This window comes from Erpetoichthys calabaricus, chromosome 14 (genome assembly GCF_900747795.2).
Source record: "Erpetoichthys calabaricus chromosome 14, fErpCal1.3, whole genome shotgun sequence".
NCBI lineage: Eukaryota > Metazoa > Chordata > Cladistia > Polypteriformes > Polypteridae > Erpetoichthys > Erpetoichthys calabaricus.
This window is the reverse complement of record NC_041407.2, coordinates 21,631,524-21,650,304: the sequence shown is the minus strand read 5'-3', so window position 1 is coordinate 21,650,304 and position 18,781 is coordinate 21,631,524. Positions and strand designations below refer to the sequence as shown.

The 18,781-nt window shown below is 36.9% G+C and overlaps 1 protein-coding gene across 5 annotated transcripts in view; it reads right to left on the bottom strand.

The window, feature by feature from the left end:
• The window catches only part of stxbp4 (syntaxin binding protein 4), a 184,544-nt gene that overhangs the window by 39,006 nt on the left and 126,757 nt on the right, over nucleotides 1–18,781 (bottom strand). For all 5 annotated transcript variants that reach the window (XM_028818679.2, XM_028818677.2, XM_028818680.2 and 2 more), the window contains 3 exons: nucleotides 15,729–15,845; nucleotides 10,837–10,886; nucleotides 8,009–8,151 (listed from right to left, as the gene is read on the bottom strand). In XM_028818679.2, the coding sequence (XP_028674512.2) occupies nucleotides 8,009–8,151; nucleotides 10,837–10,886; nucleotides 15,729–15,845 (310 nt within the window). The remainder of the gene's footprint in view (nucleotides 1–8,008; nucleotides 8,152–10,836; nucleotides 10,887–15,728; nucleotides 15,846–18,781) is intronic.

Sequence of the window (18,781 nt, the reverse complement as noted above, 5' to 3'; positions counted from 1 at the left end):
TGTCAGCCTTTTCAGCTAATATATAAGTCCGCCAACACATACAAATAACCCATCTCAGTGTTCAGGCAAAAAAAGTGGATGACATATTACATGTTCACATGTCTGTTTCATAACACTTGACAACTCTGGGCTTTCACACCAGTAAACTCCTTTGGCTCCTGTACCACCACGAGATTGCAAGTTAAAAATTCTACAGCTGAACTAATGACTTTTCAATCTTCCATCTACATATAATTTAACTACCAAGCTATTTTTTTAGGCTCTGCCTCTCCCAGTGATCATACAAGCCAAGGTATAAAATAAAAAAGTGCCCTCCTATAACTGGGCCCCTTTGTGGCCTAATGGACTAATCACATGTGACTCTGGAATCTCTTTGATGGGCACAGAAATGTTTATACACTCACTTCCATTCAGTCACGCTATCTAAAATTCTGGGACATTTTCTGAGTGCAGCAGCATTAATAAATTGGTTGCTATGCTAACCGCTGCATGTGCACTTGCGCGCACACACATACACACGGAGCAAATCAGGATATCGGGCCTTTCATAAAGCTTATTTATTAAGGGAATTTGCTTTACACAATACACAGAATCTAATTCATGCCACATTGTTCTTCAGTAATAAGATTAAGCCTGGCTGAAACACAGGGAAGTGCTGCCCTCTCTCTCCTTAGAAAAAAGTTACTTGACACCAACATCATTTTTTCTGTCTCTTCAAATGAAAGCAACACATTAGACTGTAAACTAAATTTAATTGAAGACAGGCCTGAACATCATAGTAATGTCACCTACATTTTTATTTTGAACAGTTATATATATATATATATTATATATATATATATATATATATATATATATATATATATAAAAAAAAAAAAAATAGCATCCCTCACTAGCCTATTAAGTTGGGTAAAAAGTGGAAGATTTGCTGGTCTAATTACAACTGATTCAGTTCACACCCTACTCCGCTGAAAATCCAGGCTATGTCTAACTTACCAAGTTTCTGAACACCATTTGCACCAATTTGCAAATCGTTTCGTACCTAATTTTTCAGGAGCAAAAACACTCACAGCCCAAGATAGCTCTAGGAATCCAAAAATGTGTCAAGAGACTCAAGTGATGATGCGACTCCAGTGCGTAAACTCTAGATCACATGTACTAGTCACACACTTTTTGCTACTCCGTCATCTCTCAGATGCTGAAGATGTTCTGTGTAAATTTCATTTACCAAAGCTTTGCTGAACACTCAGACCAAATCATTAGTGCATGGACGATAAGTCGTTAAGCTATTTTAGCTGAATGAAAAAGAGGCTGTCTGAAGAACACTGTCCAAGGCAACATTTCTTTATCTTAAAATTTCAGATAAAGAACCTTTTAGAATACAAGTAAAAGGCTGAGCCAGAAAGAAGGAAGTATATACTGTATCAATAACTGATAAGACAGCCTAAGTATAATAAGAAAAATTATTCAGTAGTTAATAGATATTTACCACGATCAAAAAAGGAGCAAATGGATTACAGCATTCTTGTAAAATGAGAAAAGCAGGAAGCTTGAGAAGTTATCATTTCAATTCAATAAAGGCAATGATAAAGTATTAAGATTTAAGAAACATACACATTGACAAATAAATATGATTAAATATTTCCAATAAAAACAAAAATTTTATAACAAAAAATATTTATAAGAAAAACAGCAATTATTTATAAGTACTGTAAAATGGGCGCACAGAAAATAAGAAAACTGCCCTGATTGTGCAATGCAATTCAAACATGCAAAGGTGATAACGACTAAAGGACTACCTCAAGGCCTGCACACATATCTCAGCTATCATGAGTAGCCTGTTAGTTGCTAGATAGGTGCATGTAGCCTGTTCAATGTTGTCTCATACCATGGCCCAAGTCTGCAGTCGTTACAGTACAGCAAGGGTTTTATCCCAGGCCTATTTCTCAATTTTATTGTACTTTATGTACTCCTTGTCTTCCCTTTTTTGTATTGTATTGTTTTCTAGTAAATACCTTATGCATTTCAATTTACTCATTTATTAGATACTCCCATTTAGTTAATTCTCATCATATTTCTTCTTCTCTGTATGTTGAGCCTAAGGTGGCTGCCATGGCATTACTTCCCAATTCTGTCCTTTGGCGGACATTTGCATTTTTGACCATGGTTCTGATTATCTGAATTTTAGACTTGGTTTATTTTAAGAATAACATTTTGGATGAAATAAAGAAATCATGGGTTGATCCTGGCTACCTCGCAACAAAGTTAGTCAGACACATTTGAGCATCATAAATTAGTAGTATATTAATAGCATAAACGGGCTTTCCATTTACAAAAGCAAGTTCTTTCTGTGAAGGTGCCTTGCGTTTTGATCTCTGCTTCCTCACCCTGATAGTAAAGATATTTCATGCTTCTGGGAAGCATCTTAAGGATACCATCCCATCATCATTATGAAACAAAAAATAATTATGAACAAGAAAAATTGCTTTAGCCAGTGATTAGCGATATCCTCCAAAACAGCTAACCCTGCCATTGCCAGTTGTGTTGTAAAACACACAGCACACACTTTTTATAGACAAAATAAATATGCATTATGCTTTACTACCAACACTGAAGATAGCTGTATTTCAGTTTCCAAGTCTAAGCCCTCCATTTCTGCTCATTTTCAGCTGAATAAAGGATCATCCTCTTAAACCAATCTTCTGCTCTTTCCTACACAAACCTATCTCTAACAATTGTAAATGCTATCTTTCCACCATCAGCTAAAGTTCAGAACATTGTTGGGACTGTGAAGGATTCTACCTCCGTATATTAACACATTTCTTCATTGACTCATTCCTATTGCTTCTTTATATCTATATGCCCACAATACAACTCTATTGCCACTCAACTACATATTAAGGACCTGTTACAACTTTTGCCTTAATTTACTGGTTTAGTATCATGAATATGAAGAGTATAAACTAGAGAGGTTTGTCCAGCTATGATCAAATGTCAACAATAGAGTTTTCAGGTCTATCACACATTTCCAAATTCAATTACATCCTAATAAAGAATTCCCAATTACAAAATAAAGGTTTAATTTTTTATCCAATCCTGGAGTTGTAATCATCAAACACAAATATGGTGTTCTGCCTGTTTATGATGTATTTTGTTGGTTAATATTGAACATCGTTTTAAAATATTGCAAATGAAAATCATAAAGACTAAATGTTGAAAAACAAAGACTAACAGACTAATATTTTCTCATTTTAATCACTTCAAAGTCTATCCATGATCCTGTATAACGCTAACCTCTGAAAACCGGTTGGGGTGGTGTTGAGGTGAGTCAGGCTCAAAAAAAGAATGACACTTTATTATAGGGAACACTTAGTCTGTCACTTGCCTTTAAAAGACAGAAAAGACAGTAGTATCAATTGGAATAGATCAAATCCAAATTCTATGCTGAAAGCACCTGAATCAGCAAACACAGTGACAGCAGCACATTTATCAACCATAACATAAGCCTGATGCTCATTCAGACACATAAATATCAGGAAATATTGTTTAAATCAAGTATGTACTTCAATAAGAACATCTTGTAATGTATAATATACAGAACAAAAAGAACATTTTATCACATTATGAAAAAAGTTTTATGATGTCATGAAAAAGAAGTGGAAGGGGGGTAGAAAAATTACACTTCTAAATTTGATCTATCCCCTTTGCTACATTTATGCTAAAAGGAAAGAAGAGGCTAAATATTGTTTAAGTGTAGGACTCCATCCAGGATAAAACCAATGTATTAGGAAAGTACATACACAGATTTATTTTGCAGTCTGAGCTGAACTGGATTGATATATGGATGTGAGATTTCTGCAGCCAAAAACACAAAAAACCATTTAACATTTTGCACCTTAAAGTAGCTGGAAAAGTGCTTCATTTAGGAGACTGGGTTTCTTTAATTCATCTTTAACTTGACTAAGTGGCAGGAACAGTGGCATGAATATGCATTTTTCTGATTGTTTACTAATATGCATAAAGATGCTTTATGGCAAAATTTGCCTTAAAATGTCTGAGACCATTTGCAAATAGGAGCTGTAATACATTAATTAGAAAAAACAGTTTTAGTTATTAAATAGGGCCATCTAACATAGCTACTTAATTGGTCTTCTAACTGATAAAAGACTAAACAAACAAAGACTTTGAAATAATAAAGTGAACTGACATTAAAAGTATTACATATTACAAAATTTGTTAAATGGTGTGACTCAAACCACCTACACCTGAACACCAGCAAAACCAAGGAGCTGGTGGTGGATTTTAGGAGGCCCAGACCCCTCATGGACCCCGTAATCATCAGAGGTGACTGTATGTAGATGGTGCAGACCTATAAATACCTGGGAGTGCAGCTGGATGATAAATTAGACTGGACTGCCAATACTGATGCTCTGTGTAAGAAAGGACAGAGCCGGTTATACTTCCTTAGAAGGCTGGCGTCCTTCAACATCTGCAATAAGATGCTGCAGATGTTCTATCAGACGGTTGTGGCAAGCGCCCTCTTCTACGCGGTGGTGTGCTGGGGAGGCAGCATTAAGAAGAAAGACGCCTCACGCCTGGACAAACTGGTGAAGAAGGCAGGCTCTATTGTTGGCATGGAGCTAGGCAGTTTGACAGCTGTGGCAGAGCGACGGGCGCTGAGCAGGCTCCTATCAATTATGGAAAATCCACTGCATCCACTAAACAGTGTCATCTCTAGACAGAAGAGCAGCTTCAACGACAGACTGCTGTCACTGTCCTGCTCCACCAACAGACTGAGAAGATCGTTCCTCCCCCAAACTATGCGACTCTTCAATTCCATCCAAGGGGGGGTGTAAACGTTAACATTATATAAAGTTATTGTCTGTTTTTACCTGCATTATTATTATCAGTCTTTAATATTGTTTTTTGTATCAGTAAGGTGCTGCTGGAGTATGTGAATTTCCCCTTGGGATTAATAAAGTATCTATCTATCTAAAATACCCAAAAAATGATGAGTTAAGAAGCAGACACAAAAGTATAAAAACTGAGGAGGGATGGGGAATTGGTAAACACTATACAGCCAGTCGAAAAAAAAAGTATTTGCACTACAGCCAAGTCTTATTCATCTGTTTTGCATAAATGAAAGTTTCGTACTATAACGATAAATCTGGAAGCAGAACTCTGCTTTCTTTACTTTCTGTGGTTTATCTTTCACTCTGGTAATAAGTACATGTGTTGATCTTTCCTCCTCCTCTCATCATCACAAATCCTCATGCTGTTATACTGTGTGAAACAAACACTCTGCACAGGAGACTATATATATGAATTTGTGTTGTGCCAAGGGTGATATGCATTTCAGTTAACGGTTGTCTTTATACTCAAGATTTTTTTTTTCTCTCCTGTACCAGGTTATCTGGTAAATGACAAACTTAACTCCTACTACTTCTGTCCAGTCTGACTGCACCCTATGCTTGAGTCTAGATCATAAAAGATTTTCCTGCAAAGAGCTTGGTAATATGTAAATGAGACAAATACAGACTCACTCGTGTCCTTCGGCCAAACTCAAAGGAGACATGTGCATAAGCTCTACACTATCCCATCACGTGCAGCCCACTTGACATAGCATGGGATCCATGGAAACTTGCAGCTTACAAGGCATAAAATCAATTGTAATCTCTTAATTATCCCTCTCACTTGCCAGAATACTACTCAGAAAAAAAGAACAGCAAGAAAACAGGAGGATGAAAAGCTCTATTTAAACAGAAAAGTCCACACCACGTAGTTTTAAAGTGAGAAAGTGCTAACTGCAACTGTATGGACTGAAAATAAGAAATCTTCCTAACACTTTTCTGCAAAGCTGGTCTGGAAGCATGTTTGAGGAACAAGCATCAACACCATGTAAATGGCTACAATGCTTTCAAGTTAATAGCTTTTTCTCATCCCACTGGGAAGCAACTTGCTAATGCTTGTTGAGCTCATTTTCGCTTATGTTTTTCGCAAGCTAGGCCTCATCTGTATTAAAAAAAATCACTTTTCCATGAGGTTAATAGAGAATACAGTAAATTATCCTTCCACATATTATCAGATGCTTAAGCAGTAGCACTAAAAAAAATAGTGTGGTAGGATGGCACACTGGTAAGTGCTGCTGCCTCACAATTACAGAAGACTGAATTAGAAGTCTAGCTTGGTCACTGTCTGAGTAGACTATCCCCATGTTCTCTCCTTGTCTGTGTAGGATTTTTATCAAGTCCTTCAGTTTTTCACCCTCACATGTGCCAGGTTAATTGGTAGTGAAACTAAATTAGCCCAATGTGAGTGAATGTGGACTATGGACTGGTACCCTATTCAGGTTTGATTCTTACATTGGTCCAGGTGCCATTGAGACAGGCCCCCTCCACCATCAGTATGAACTTTTATCTGATTAAAAACTGAAATACTGGGTCAGATTGACAGATCTATGTTTCAAGATACTGTATTAGGCTTAGTGTTAGGCTTATTCAGTTAATTTATGAAGCAATGCAGCACAGTGCTGTATGATAAAAAATCTTTGCTGGAGTTAGACATGTCAAATCTACTCCAGTCTGTTCACATTACTATTGACTTTTGTCTTCTTCAATATGGTCAGTGATTTTTACGAAGAAGTTAACAGCAAGTATGATTCTTGCCACAATAAAAACACATTCTTGCCAGTCAAAGCCTTTTATACATTTGAGGCAGGTCTTTCTATTATGCAGTTGCAGACTTTCAGAATGAGCTGGCATAAAAGCAAGCACAAACCATTACATGTACCTCTGCAGGCAATGTAAATGAAATCAAGTGCCCTTAAGTCATGTCAGAAGTTAATGTGGCCACAAGAGACTGCTCATCTGGTAAATACTTCACAGATGAAAGATTATTAGTTAAAATTCAAATCTGAATATTGACTAACAGTTGTTAGGTAAATGAACAGCACTGGACACTGGAAAAGGCAGACAACTGTGTACTTCACATGTCAAATCATAAACACATAAAAATTGAGGAATATACGCTTTTGAAAGATGGCATTCCTATTACACCTAAAAACACAATCCAAGTACATACTTTAGCTAAATAACACTTTGTCAAACAATACAATAGAAATTGCCTCAACTAATATGTAATTATTTAAATATAGTCAGCTTCTCTGTATGTGACACCACTGATAGAAACACTAAAGTAAATGAATGAAGAAAGTCATAGACTTTCAGTAAGCTTCTTGTGCAATTGAATAGGCTGGTTCTATGTACCATCTAATTCTTTTCACCCTTACCTCTAACAGCTGGAATTTTCTTAGGACTGCATATCCTACTTCATCTTATTGAATTGTGTATTTTCTTCTAAAACGGACAGTTTTACTCATTACACTGTATTAGAAATTGACTCAGATTTTCTGATCAAGAGTTTTAGTAGATCACCAAGAAAAAGTAAGTTAATTCAACTCTCTACAAATAGAAAGGAAGATCAGGAATCATAAGTGATTAATATTTCATAACAGTCTAAAGACTCATGATATTCCTTCTCTGTCCTACTGATTAAGCTGTTCCCTTATTGCAAATCTTGCCTTACAGCTTAATGGCATTCTTTCCAATGCAAGCATGTTTCTATACACTATGACATGCCTACTTCTTTAAGAGGCCAGCAAATCGCACTCTTCAATTGATGTTTCCAAGCAACATATCAACTGCTGAGCCAGTGGTGACTGTAACATCGTTTGCTGTGTCAGGAGACTGTCTCCCAGTGCGGCACTTTCTCCAGTGACCTACTTTTTTTCCCTTCTTTTTTAATAAAGCATTTCCACCACCTACCTGATCCTACTACTCATTTAGCTAATATAGAAATGATAGCAGACTTTTTCGTGGCTTTACTGGATGAGTTATCTGCTAAGAAAAAACACTGCAAATTTATAGACAGGGCTCCTAAAATCAGTGTACTAGGAAAACATGACCAGACATAATCCACCTATAATTTTTAAGACAAAAAGTCTACTTACACTCTACTTCCAGGATGGATCGGATAGACCGGCTAAGATCTCTTGCTTCTGTGGCTAGAGCAGGACCTGAACGGGGTCTCCTTCGTCCCAGCTGTACTGCAAGTGTGTGACAGGAGATGCCCAGTTTACGATCACTTCCTGAGCTATAATGAAATTCACCTTGTTAAATACTGTAACAATGCAGTACATTTAGAGAAATTAACGTAGCCTGACACCTCAAGACATTCACAAAATTACAACACTATCTCATGTTTGAAGTGATATTGCTGTGAAGAATGTCAAGATCAAACAGGAATGTGGACCCATCAAGAGTTTTAGACAAAACAGAATGCAGTTTCCTTGGTGAGCTTCTGTAGTTTTTAAGCTAGGCATAAGCCAGGCTTAGATTTAGGCCAATAATGAAGAAGAGTGAACAGAAAAAATAAATAAATAAATAACACAAACTCAGCAGGCACTATGCAAGGTAATAACAAAAAATAAATAGTAATTTAAATTTTTGTTCATTAAGGGTACATTATTATATAGTCTGTGTAAAGTAACTAAACAACATGACCCACCTCCCCTTTGTTTTCTTGGCCATGAACTGAGATGCTAAATACTAACAAGGAGTGCAGGGCATGGATTGAGTAAGCAAACTGAACATTCCCTATATTCAGGTCTTCACGAAGCAAAAGCAATCAGCATGGCTATCTTTTCATCACATGATGAGCAGCAATGATTTTGGTAAAGGTTCAGTTTTGCATTTAAGTTTATCAGTTTCTGGTTTGGGGATATAGAAAAAAGGACTAAATCTATAGGTGCCAAAATCCCTTCCCAATAGTGGAAATATCTAAATACTAAGCATGAAAGGTGGTTATAAAAGTAATACTAATTTTACTTTTTGATTACTATCAAAAGAATGTCTAAGAGAACATGAAATAAGGCCACCGGTATCTAGCAAGTAACTGGTCAGAACTACAGTATTGATAATATGAAAATGTCCATTTCTGTGTGGGCCCCTATTTCTCAAGTGATCTGTATTCAAATAATCTGTGACGGGAACAAAAAACATTTTTTGCAGTTATTTCATCATTAGAGCTCTTTCTGACTGTTTTGAATCTCATTTATTTTCTTAATCTGTACATAAAAGATCCTTATCCTTGTGTCCATTAGAAAATGCTCTACAATAATATAAAACAGTTATGGACTTCATCCTCATGCGTTTTCCATTCATGTATTAATTCATTTTAAATTTCCAAGACCTTGACTTCTTGTTAAAATGCTACACATTATTGTTCACCAAATGGGCTACATGGTCATTATGTCTTTGTATACAGATGACTTTCACTATTCTGAGTTTTTACTCAATTAAAGGCCTTGTGCACACACTGCAAGGTACTCTGTAGAGTGTTGTGACTGATAATTTGGGCTTCTAAATAAAATATATCCCGTAATAAGTCTATTCTTTGCAATTTTGCTACAGAAGGAACATAATTTTATTTTTTTAGCACTAAACGGAATCTTGATTTTTCATGTGCGTGGCAAGTGTTGTATGTACAACAATAATTCTAGTCAACAATCATGGTTTCATAGTAGGCTGTTTGTTAACTGTCCTTAAGGGATGTGCCCTTCTGAACTTAAAATCTATTCTACTTCATTCTCCCTTAAGTATATAGTACTGCAATAAACAAAAGTCCTACTGGGAAACAAGCAACTGCACCAAAGTTTCCTACCGCACAAGAAACAGGAAAAGGCAGAAGAGTTCTCCAGTAACTTCTTCTGCACTAGTTAGAATTCAGTCTAAAAGAAAGTAATTTTGTATTGTATCATTTGGCCACCACACTTCCTTGAGGCTCCAGCTATTTGCATGCAAGATGGAACTTCATAAGCCCAAGCACAACAACATTACCAAAGATTACGAATTTTGAAAAGTAAACACAAAGCGAAATTAATAAATGTGGTAGTACATCGTTCAAAAGTAAGAAACATATTAGAAACCTGTTATATTAATACCTAAGTAAGTATCCAATTTTTTAAGTAACAGTATTAAATTCAGTTTTATCTACTGCTGCCATTCCATTATACATTGTAACTCAATTGATTCAGATTTAAACTGTCCAAAAAGGTGAACAAAGATAGCCTTTTTAAACGTATTACAGATGAATATTAAAACCATAGGTTTGTCCAGAGGCCCTTCCTTATTCTTTGTTGCCATTCTGATAAAGGGTTGGTTGTTGTGGCCACAGCACTTCATTTCTGAATGCCGACGATGAGGGATATATAAAAAAAAAAAAAAAATGATGTTGAAGTACAGTACTATTCAGACACTGTTTTAATCAAGAATGGTAAGTGCACGAAAAACAATGTTTTTTGAACTTTGTATGTTTTGAAGATGGTTGTCGAGTGTTATTTTTCAGTTTTAAGTTGCTCCTACATTACTCAGAGGATCTCAGAGGAACCGCCATGGAGGAGGAGGAGGAGGTTTGGGCGCGTTGGTGCACCAACTACACAACGGACCACATGGATTGGGACCCGAGTGCAGCCATGCAACAGGTGACACCTCAGCACCACACTGGAACAGTGTGACTTTTTTTTTTTTTTTTTTTTACAGTGGCTAGAGTACAAATCCTGCCACCAACCCCCGCATTTTCCCTGCAAGTCGGAGGACCTGCTTGCTGAGCTGGATGCAGATTAACGTCATACCCAGGATGAAGCATTTGCAGGTTAAGGGTCTTGCTCAAGGTGTCTCTATTTTTCAGACAAGAGCTGCCACTATGTCCTGTAGTTAAGTGAAGGGAACCTTACACACAGTTAGAAGTCAAATAATCAGGTCAATGTATAAGTCTTACCTTGGGTTTGTAAGGGTGGCTGGATTGTCCATTAAAACCTCGTGAACAACCTGCAGAAGTAAAGCACATTATAAGAGATGACCAATATATGACAATTTTGAAATTTTATGTTCAATGTGAAACTGAATTATAACTTGGAAACCCTTATCCCTCAACCCATCAACAACACTGATTATCTGAAGAGCAACAGTAGCTGCATGTTTTTTTCCAATCTAATTGCTTAATTAGCAGCTAATCCTTACTGAAACAGATCTTATTTAATTTTATGGCTTTCTAACATTTTCATTCTTACATCTCAGATCATTCTTGTGCTATAGATTTTAATTTCTGAGAATATCATGCAAGTGAATTGTGGCCCAGAGTCAGTCATTTTCAACCCTTCACTTTTTTCCCTTACATTTCTTTCTAAATATTTTGTTAAAACAGAAACTTGATTATAAAACATACAGACATAAATGAAACAAAGTTAGATATTGAACTGCTGGGTTCTTTGCAGCCCTCCAGTACCAAACTTGGGCACCCCTTGGCTAGAGTATATCAGAAGAAGCATTTCTCTATAAAGTAGACAAAAGATTCCTTTACAGTGATTTGTGCCATTTCGATGTCTTCTCTTTATGAATATGTCAGTGTTAGATTTGAAAGGGGGACAAAAGGAAAGATAAAAAATACAAAACTGTTACTGAGAAGACCATATGGTATTACAAGGTTCATTAAATTTAGAGAGTCCCCATATTTTATTTACAACAAAGCATGGAGACAGAACTTAAACGAATCTTAAATTTCATAGTGCGGAATTAACTTATATTTGATACCGATTCCAAACTTAATGAATTCTTTGCAAAAATACTTTCAATCTGGTTTGAGGTATTCCATGAAGCACGCTTAGTGAATAAACCTTGCTTAATTTAACAAGTGTGGTTTATTTCAATCAGATTCAGTTCTACTAAAGAGGATTAGGGGAAGCTGCATTTGACAACTGTGGTAACTATGTGTCGTCTCTTAGCCTGCTCCATGCCAGGCTAAAGATGAAGGTTAGCACAGTGTTATAGCTTGACAGTTCATGAATTGTGTTATTGTTCATGTAGTGTGAATGGTGGATGTGCGGCAAGGATTTGTTCTACAAGCTGGCATGTAAAGTTTGCACGAGATAGTTTCGCCAACTTTTTGTTTGTATAGGACAAATGCATTCCAAATGCACTGTTCCACCAGATTACAAAATATCTTTTTATAGTATTTCTTTTGTTGCCTCTGCATAATGGGAGAGGAAGTCAATTCTTGGTCCGCACGATCTACGCCACCCATCGTACTACTGTAGTTGACCACAGCACAAGGCTTCGTAAGCTGCTTATTGCATTTTGCCTGTACAGTGTAGCTGCTTTATGTACAGTACTAAAAAGACAAACTTCTTTCTTGGCTTTCCATTTCAGCGCAGGCACTTTACCCTTTTGCCAAGCTACTATTGCACCTCACTGTAATTTAGCTCTGCTAAAGTCTTCTGGAATGCAACAACAGTTGGGACGCACTGCTCCCTGTGCTTCAGTCTTTCTCTGCAGCAAGATGTCAAATAGCTCTGGCAAAGTATAAAAATTGTCCATGGTTACAAAGTAACCTTTATCCAGCAGCACCAATGACCTAGCAGTGCTGTACTGATTGCATTTTGGATCAAACATTGGTTTTGTACACAGGGAAAGGGACAAATTCCAAATGTATCACATTTTAGATTCACAAAGCTGGTAAACATTTATGTCAAATATTGCTCTTTTTGATACAATGTACTGTATCAATGATAGTCTACCCTTATAAGCCATGAGACTTTAATCAATGCCAACACCACAGTCCAGAATGTAAATGCTCCGAAATTTTGCTACAGTGGCCTGGTATATCTCCTAAATTTTCTTCTGTTTGGGTGCTGGATGGGTATTCTCATCAAAGTCTTCATTGATGGAAAAGTGCATATATTTCATAATTAGTGAAAACCTGAAATCAGACATAATTTCTCCAAAGAATGGCAGCACTGACAGCACTTTTACAGCCTGAGTGATTCTCAGCTCTAATGCTTACGGAAGACACATCTGTGCAGTTGCCCGAGTGACATTCAGGACAGACACTTTTAGCAGGGTTTTCGCAGCCGGAAAAACACTTGGGTCTAACGTTGGGTCTAAGAGGTTAAACAGATTCAATTACAAACTACAATAATTAATTGCAATCAATCTCTTTATTATTCTTATAATAGTCTCACTTGCGAAACATTACAAAGACAAATTTGACAATCAGCCAGTAAAATAGAAACACTAGTTACAAAAACTTGCCATATAGTATATTACTTGTACTGATGAATTTTATATAGATGTTTGTGGTTATATTTAATGTATAAAACGTCATGTTTCATCCAACAACTCTTTAGGATCCATGGTGCACCCATTCCTTCAAAATACAATGGGTAAGGGAACTCAGATTATTCTTTGGGGTTTTACACCACCAGTAAAAGATACTGATAAAAGATTGCTCAGATCCCATGACATTTTATGACAACAGATTGGGAAAAAACAACTTTGTATACAATTATGTAAAGCCATACATGACATTTATCCTACGTTTTATTAGTGACACAAGGTAATGTTCTTTAGATGTCCCAAATGAGATTAGCACAACAGATTGCACTTGTACAAATCATGACAGCATCAATGCAAAGGTAAGTTCTGCTTAGCCGGAATGACATTCAAAGTTGTCAGCCCCAATCCCACCCAGTGACAAAAGTTGTGGCTTTCTTTTTGGTTGCAAAGTTTGAAACATATGTTTGCATTTAAATTTATATTCTGGTAATTCATAAGTAGGTTCTTATATATAATTTTTACTTGTTACAAAATGTGTGCTGCACACATTTTTACATTATTACATAACCAAAATTAATAAATATAAAGGGGAGTCGGCATTTAACCATTATGCACCAAAACTATGGAATACCACTACCAGTGGTATTAGAGAAGCAGAATCACTTCCTTGTTTTAAAAAGCTAAAGGTGGATCTTTTAAGTCTGGCTTTTTAGTTGTGTTTTTATTTATTTTAAATTTTTTTTGAGGGGCCCCCATTATCTTAGTCTCTCTTAGTTTATTTTATATAAATATATTTTAACTATTAGTTAAAAGACATTTATATAAAATAAACTCTCTCTCTAATTGCCTAAGGTGTATGCTGCTATTTTCTTTCTGTTTTGATTTTATTCTATATGTAAAGCACTTTGAGCTGCATTTCATATATGAAAGGTGCTATATAAATAAAAGTTTGATTGATATTGTTTTAAATGTTTAAAGTGTGACATTCATAAACTAGTATGTTCACAATCGGACTGAAAAATTCAAATAATCTTTTTCATTTGAATAATTGTATTAATATTTAATAACGCAATTCACAAATTCCTCTCTCACTTTATTAACAGAGGATGCATTTCCTTTTTTGTGTTATTATTGATCAAGTATTATGTTTCATTCACCTGCTGAAAAGACTGACACGGACTCCATTATATATGTTCTTCTGCTTCTTTATCAAGCTGTTCCATAATACATTAAGCATCCCATCAGCTTCACACTTAAAGTGACAGTTACTCAATGTGTAGATGTTGCACTCTCCCCTGTGCTTTTTTGAGTCATGGCAGATGTTCTTAATGATTGTTTCTTGAGGTGCTTTAAATATTTCAAGTGTGTGCATAATCGTAAGTTGTCGTTTTGAGTTAATGAGAAACTTTGCGTTCATGGAACCAATTGAGCAGTGATTGTAAAACGAGGAATATTCAAGTGAGACTTGTTAAGTTAAATCTCGATTTCATGAGTAACTACCATTCTTTGCTTAGATAAATATTATTTACTTTGTCCCACATAAAATAATGAGTTTAATGTGTGCTTTTCAAGATTGCCACTGATTTAAAATAACGAGTTTAATGTGTGCTTTTCAAGATTGCCACCGATTTAAAAATAGATACAGTAAATACTCAGTGATCAATAGATCAAAATATATATCCACTGCATGCATTTTCAAAGCAAATAGCTTTCCATTTGATATCTGTAAACATGATCAATGCCACCTGCATCTTAGAACGCAACTCAGCTACAGTAAATGATTATGACTATGCTTTTAGAATTCTTTAGTACCACCACAGCTTGATGAAATCAGGCACAGTGTTAAACATTGAAAGCGACGCACAGATGTTAGTATCAGGGTATGAAAACTACAATAACAACACAACAGAATTTTGATTTCTGAAGGAGAATCTCAGACAGAACCTGCTTTTGTGACACCACATGTTCAAGTTTGGCTTAATTCTAAGTCTCTTTCTACTATTAATCCCTCAATCAGTATATTACAGATAGTGCCTGTTATTTTTATTGCACTGTTTGATTGAGATTTAAAAAAAGAAGAAGCCAAAACACAGACATAATTATATCCAGTTATCTCAGATTTCTGCTTTTTACTAACTGAAAACAGGTGCAGAAAACAAACTGACAGTTTTATTTTTATTTTTTTTTGGAACTGTTCACTTTCCTAAGGGGGTCTATTCACTATTAACTATTAAAAGTGTATAAAACTTAATGGATGTAACCCTACAACACGTGTTTTTTTGTTGTTTTTTTGTATCATTTTGTTAGTGTAAGATAGCTCTGCAATGCAAACATGGCCTGAACCCCCTGGGCCCCGCCTATGTGCGTGAGAATGAGCTGCAAGAGTCAGCATTGTTTCGAAAATATGCTTTCACTGGGGACAGCCTGTGAAAGATTACCTGGTGCACTTTAGAGCTAATGTACATATTTTCTAGGACTTAATTTATCTGGGCCTACCAGATCTCCAAACCAAATAAATAGAACAACATAAGGGGACATTCTTAACAAGTATTACTATACCTCAACAAATTTCAGCAATTTTTCTGTAGAGACCTCATAAGTCTTCTTTGTGACCTCAGATTTACGAAGCTGGCACTCCAGAACTGCCACTCTTTTTTTCAAATCCTGTAGCTCCTCCTAAAACAATATCAACATAATAATGATCTAACAGAAGGCCTATAACACCTGTGGGAACAGAGACACTGCTTTCAAAAGAAACAAAAAGGGTTAAAAAAAAAATAAATAAAATCTGGAGGCAACATACTATTGATTGAGATATTGATTTTTTTCCCTTCCCCCTCTCCACCTTCCTCGCTTTCAAATCTCTTGGTAGACAGATAAGCTGGACCCAGGAAAGCCTACTAAGTTCATGATAAGAATGCCTCCAGGAATCAACAGAAAAAAGGCATAAAAAGTGTACTTTTAAACAATTCTATCCAATGTATGAAAGTGTAAGAGCTCTGAGCAGTTGGATGGGGGATATGTTCTCACAATACATAAACACATACATACAGTATCTCACAAAAGTGAGTACACCCTTCACATTTTTGTAAATATTTTATCTTTTCATGGGACAACACTGAAGATATAATACTTTGATACAATGTAAAGTAGTCAGTGTACAACTTGTATAACAGTGTAAATTTGTTGTCCCCTCAAAATAACCCACACAGCAATTAATGTCTAAACCGCTGGCTACAAAAGTGAGTACACCTCTAAGTGAAAAAATTTACATTTGCAGGTTATTAAGACAGCAATGCCAGCACTAGCAGGGCTTTGACTGTATTAAGCAATTTAAACATGGAGTTCTACACATCCATATCTAAAAGGCGTGGTCTTTTCAAAGGCTTAAGAAAATTCTGCCTTGAGAATGCATTGTATAAACTTGTGAGTACTGTTGCTTATGGGAGCCACTGGGAGTGGCAGATGATAACATTCTATCAGAATCAGCTTTATTGGCCAAGTATATGTACACATACAAGGAATTGGACTCCGGTTTTACCTAGTATTGTCCCTGATGCTGTGAGATTGACTTAAGTGTTCATGAGAGTGATGGCCTGAGGAAAGAAACTGTTCACATGTCTGGTAGTTTTGGCGTACAGTGCTCTGTAGCGCCTACCAGAGGGAAGAAGTTGAAAAAGGTTGTAACCAGGGTGTGATGGGTCTGCAATGATGTTTTCTGCCCGTTTCCTGACTCGAGATCTGTATAAGTCTTGAATGGAGGGCAGATCAACACCAATGATTTTTTCTGCAATCCTGACTGTCCGTTGAAGTCTGTTCCTGTCCTGCTTTGTGGCTGAGCCAAACCAGACTGTGACAGATGAACAGAGAACAGACTGGATTACTGCAGAGTAAAATTGGATGAGCAGCTCCTGAGGCAGGTTGAATTTCCTGAGCTGGCGCAGGAAGTACAACCTCTGCTGGGCCTTTTTAACAATTGTGTTTATGTTTAGTTCCCACTTTAGGTCCTGGGAAATTGTGGATCCCAGAAACCTAAAGTTTTCCACAGCAGACACAATGTTGTTGAGTAGTGTGAGAGGGGGCAGCACTGGGGGGCTCCTCCTGAAGTCCACTGTCATCTCCACAGTTTTAAGCTTGTTCAGCTCCAGGTTGTTTTGACCACACCAGAGAGCCAGCTGTTCGACCTCTCGTCTGTATACAGACTCGTCACTGTCCTTGATGAGGCCAATGACTGTCATATCATCTGTGAACTTCAAGATTTTAACAGACGGGTCTCTTGAGGTGCAGTCATTTGTGTAGAGGGAGAAGAGCAGAGGAGAGAGGACACATCCCTGGGGGGCGCCAGTGCTGACTGTTCGTGTGCTGGATGTGATTTTTCCCAGTCTCACTTGCTGCTTCCTATCTGTCAGGGAGTTTTTGATCCACTGGGAGATGGGAGCTGGTACAGTGAGCCAAGTGAGTTTGGTGTGGAGGACTTCTGGAATGATAGTATTGAACGCCGAGCTGAAGTCCACAAACAGGATCCTAGCATATGTCCCTGGAGAGTCGAGATGTTGCAGGATGTAGTGCAGTCCCATGTTGATTGCATCATCCACTGACCTGTTTGCTCAGTAAGCAAACTGTAGGGGGTCAAGCAGGGGGTCTGTAATGTCCTTCAGGTAGGTCAACACCAGTCTTTCAAAGGATTTCATGACCACAGACGTCAGGGCGACTGGCCTGTAGTCATTTAACCCTGCGATGGAGGTTTTCTTTGGAACCGGGATAATTGTGGAACGCTTAAGGCAGGAAGGAACTTCACATAGCTCCAGGGATCTGTTGAAGATTACTGGTATTACTTACCATTTTCAATTCTACCTTCAGTTAGTGAGTTAATCAGCATGTGCCTAGTTTTTACTATCTAGGACTTGGGTACCCCTGCCACCATTTGAAAAGAGAAGCACAGGGACATACATACATTGTACAATTTTGAGAGATGACAAGAATAAAAAAGAACAGTGATCTCAAACAGACTACTGGGATGAAAAGTGCACGTGGGCCTTTTTGCAGTAGATAACATCACACTTTAGCAGGTGACTGGATAAATATAGTGAAACTAGAAAAAGGAAGGCAGTACACAACATATATCCTTCTACTTAATAGCATGACTTAAAAGGTGCCCTTTACTACTTAAAGTATGAATACAAAATCTCTCAAGAATGATTTACTGTTCAAGCTTAACATCATATTAAATAGGTGAATGGATGTAAAATATTGACAACCTAGATTTATCCAAAATATCTAAAGCCACAGACTATTAGCTGATTAATGAAACTTTCCCAAATGCCTGGCAGAATAAAAAAACATGCAAGTGTTGTTGCATCTTTCAAAGTAAACACAACATTTAACATGAACAAGGCATTTGACAAGAAAGGCCAACGAGCACATGGGTAGACCTAGGGAGGTGAGACTAGCATGTACAACTTGAGCCTTCCTTGTGGTTTCAAAACAAAGTCAACCACTGGGCATGCCTGTGAGATACGTTATTCCATGAATGTGGCAAAGTTTCTTATGGGTTAAGCCAAAAAGGAATAAAAAAAAGAACTGAGAAACTAGATGCACACTAAGGATCACAT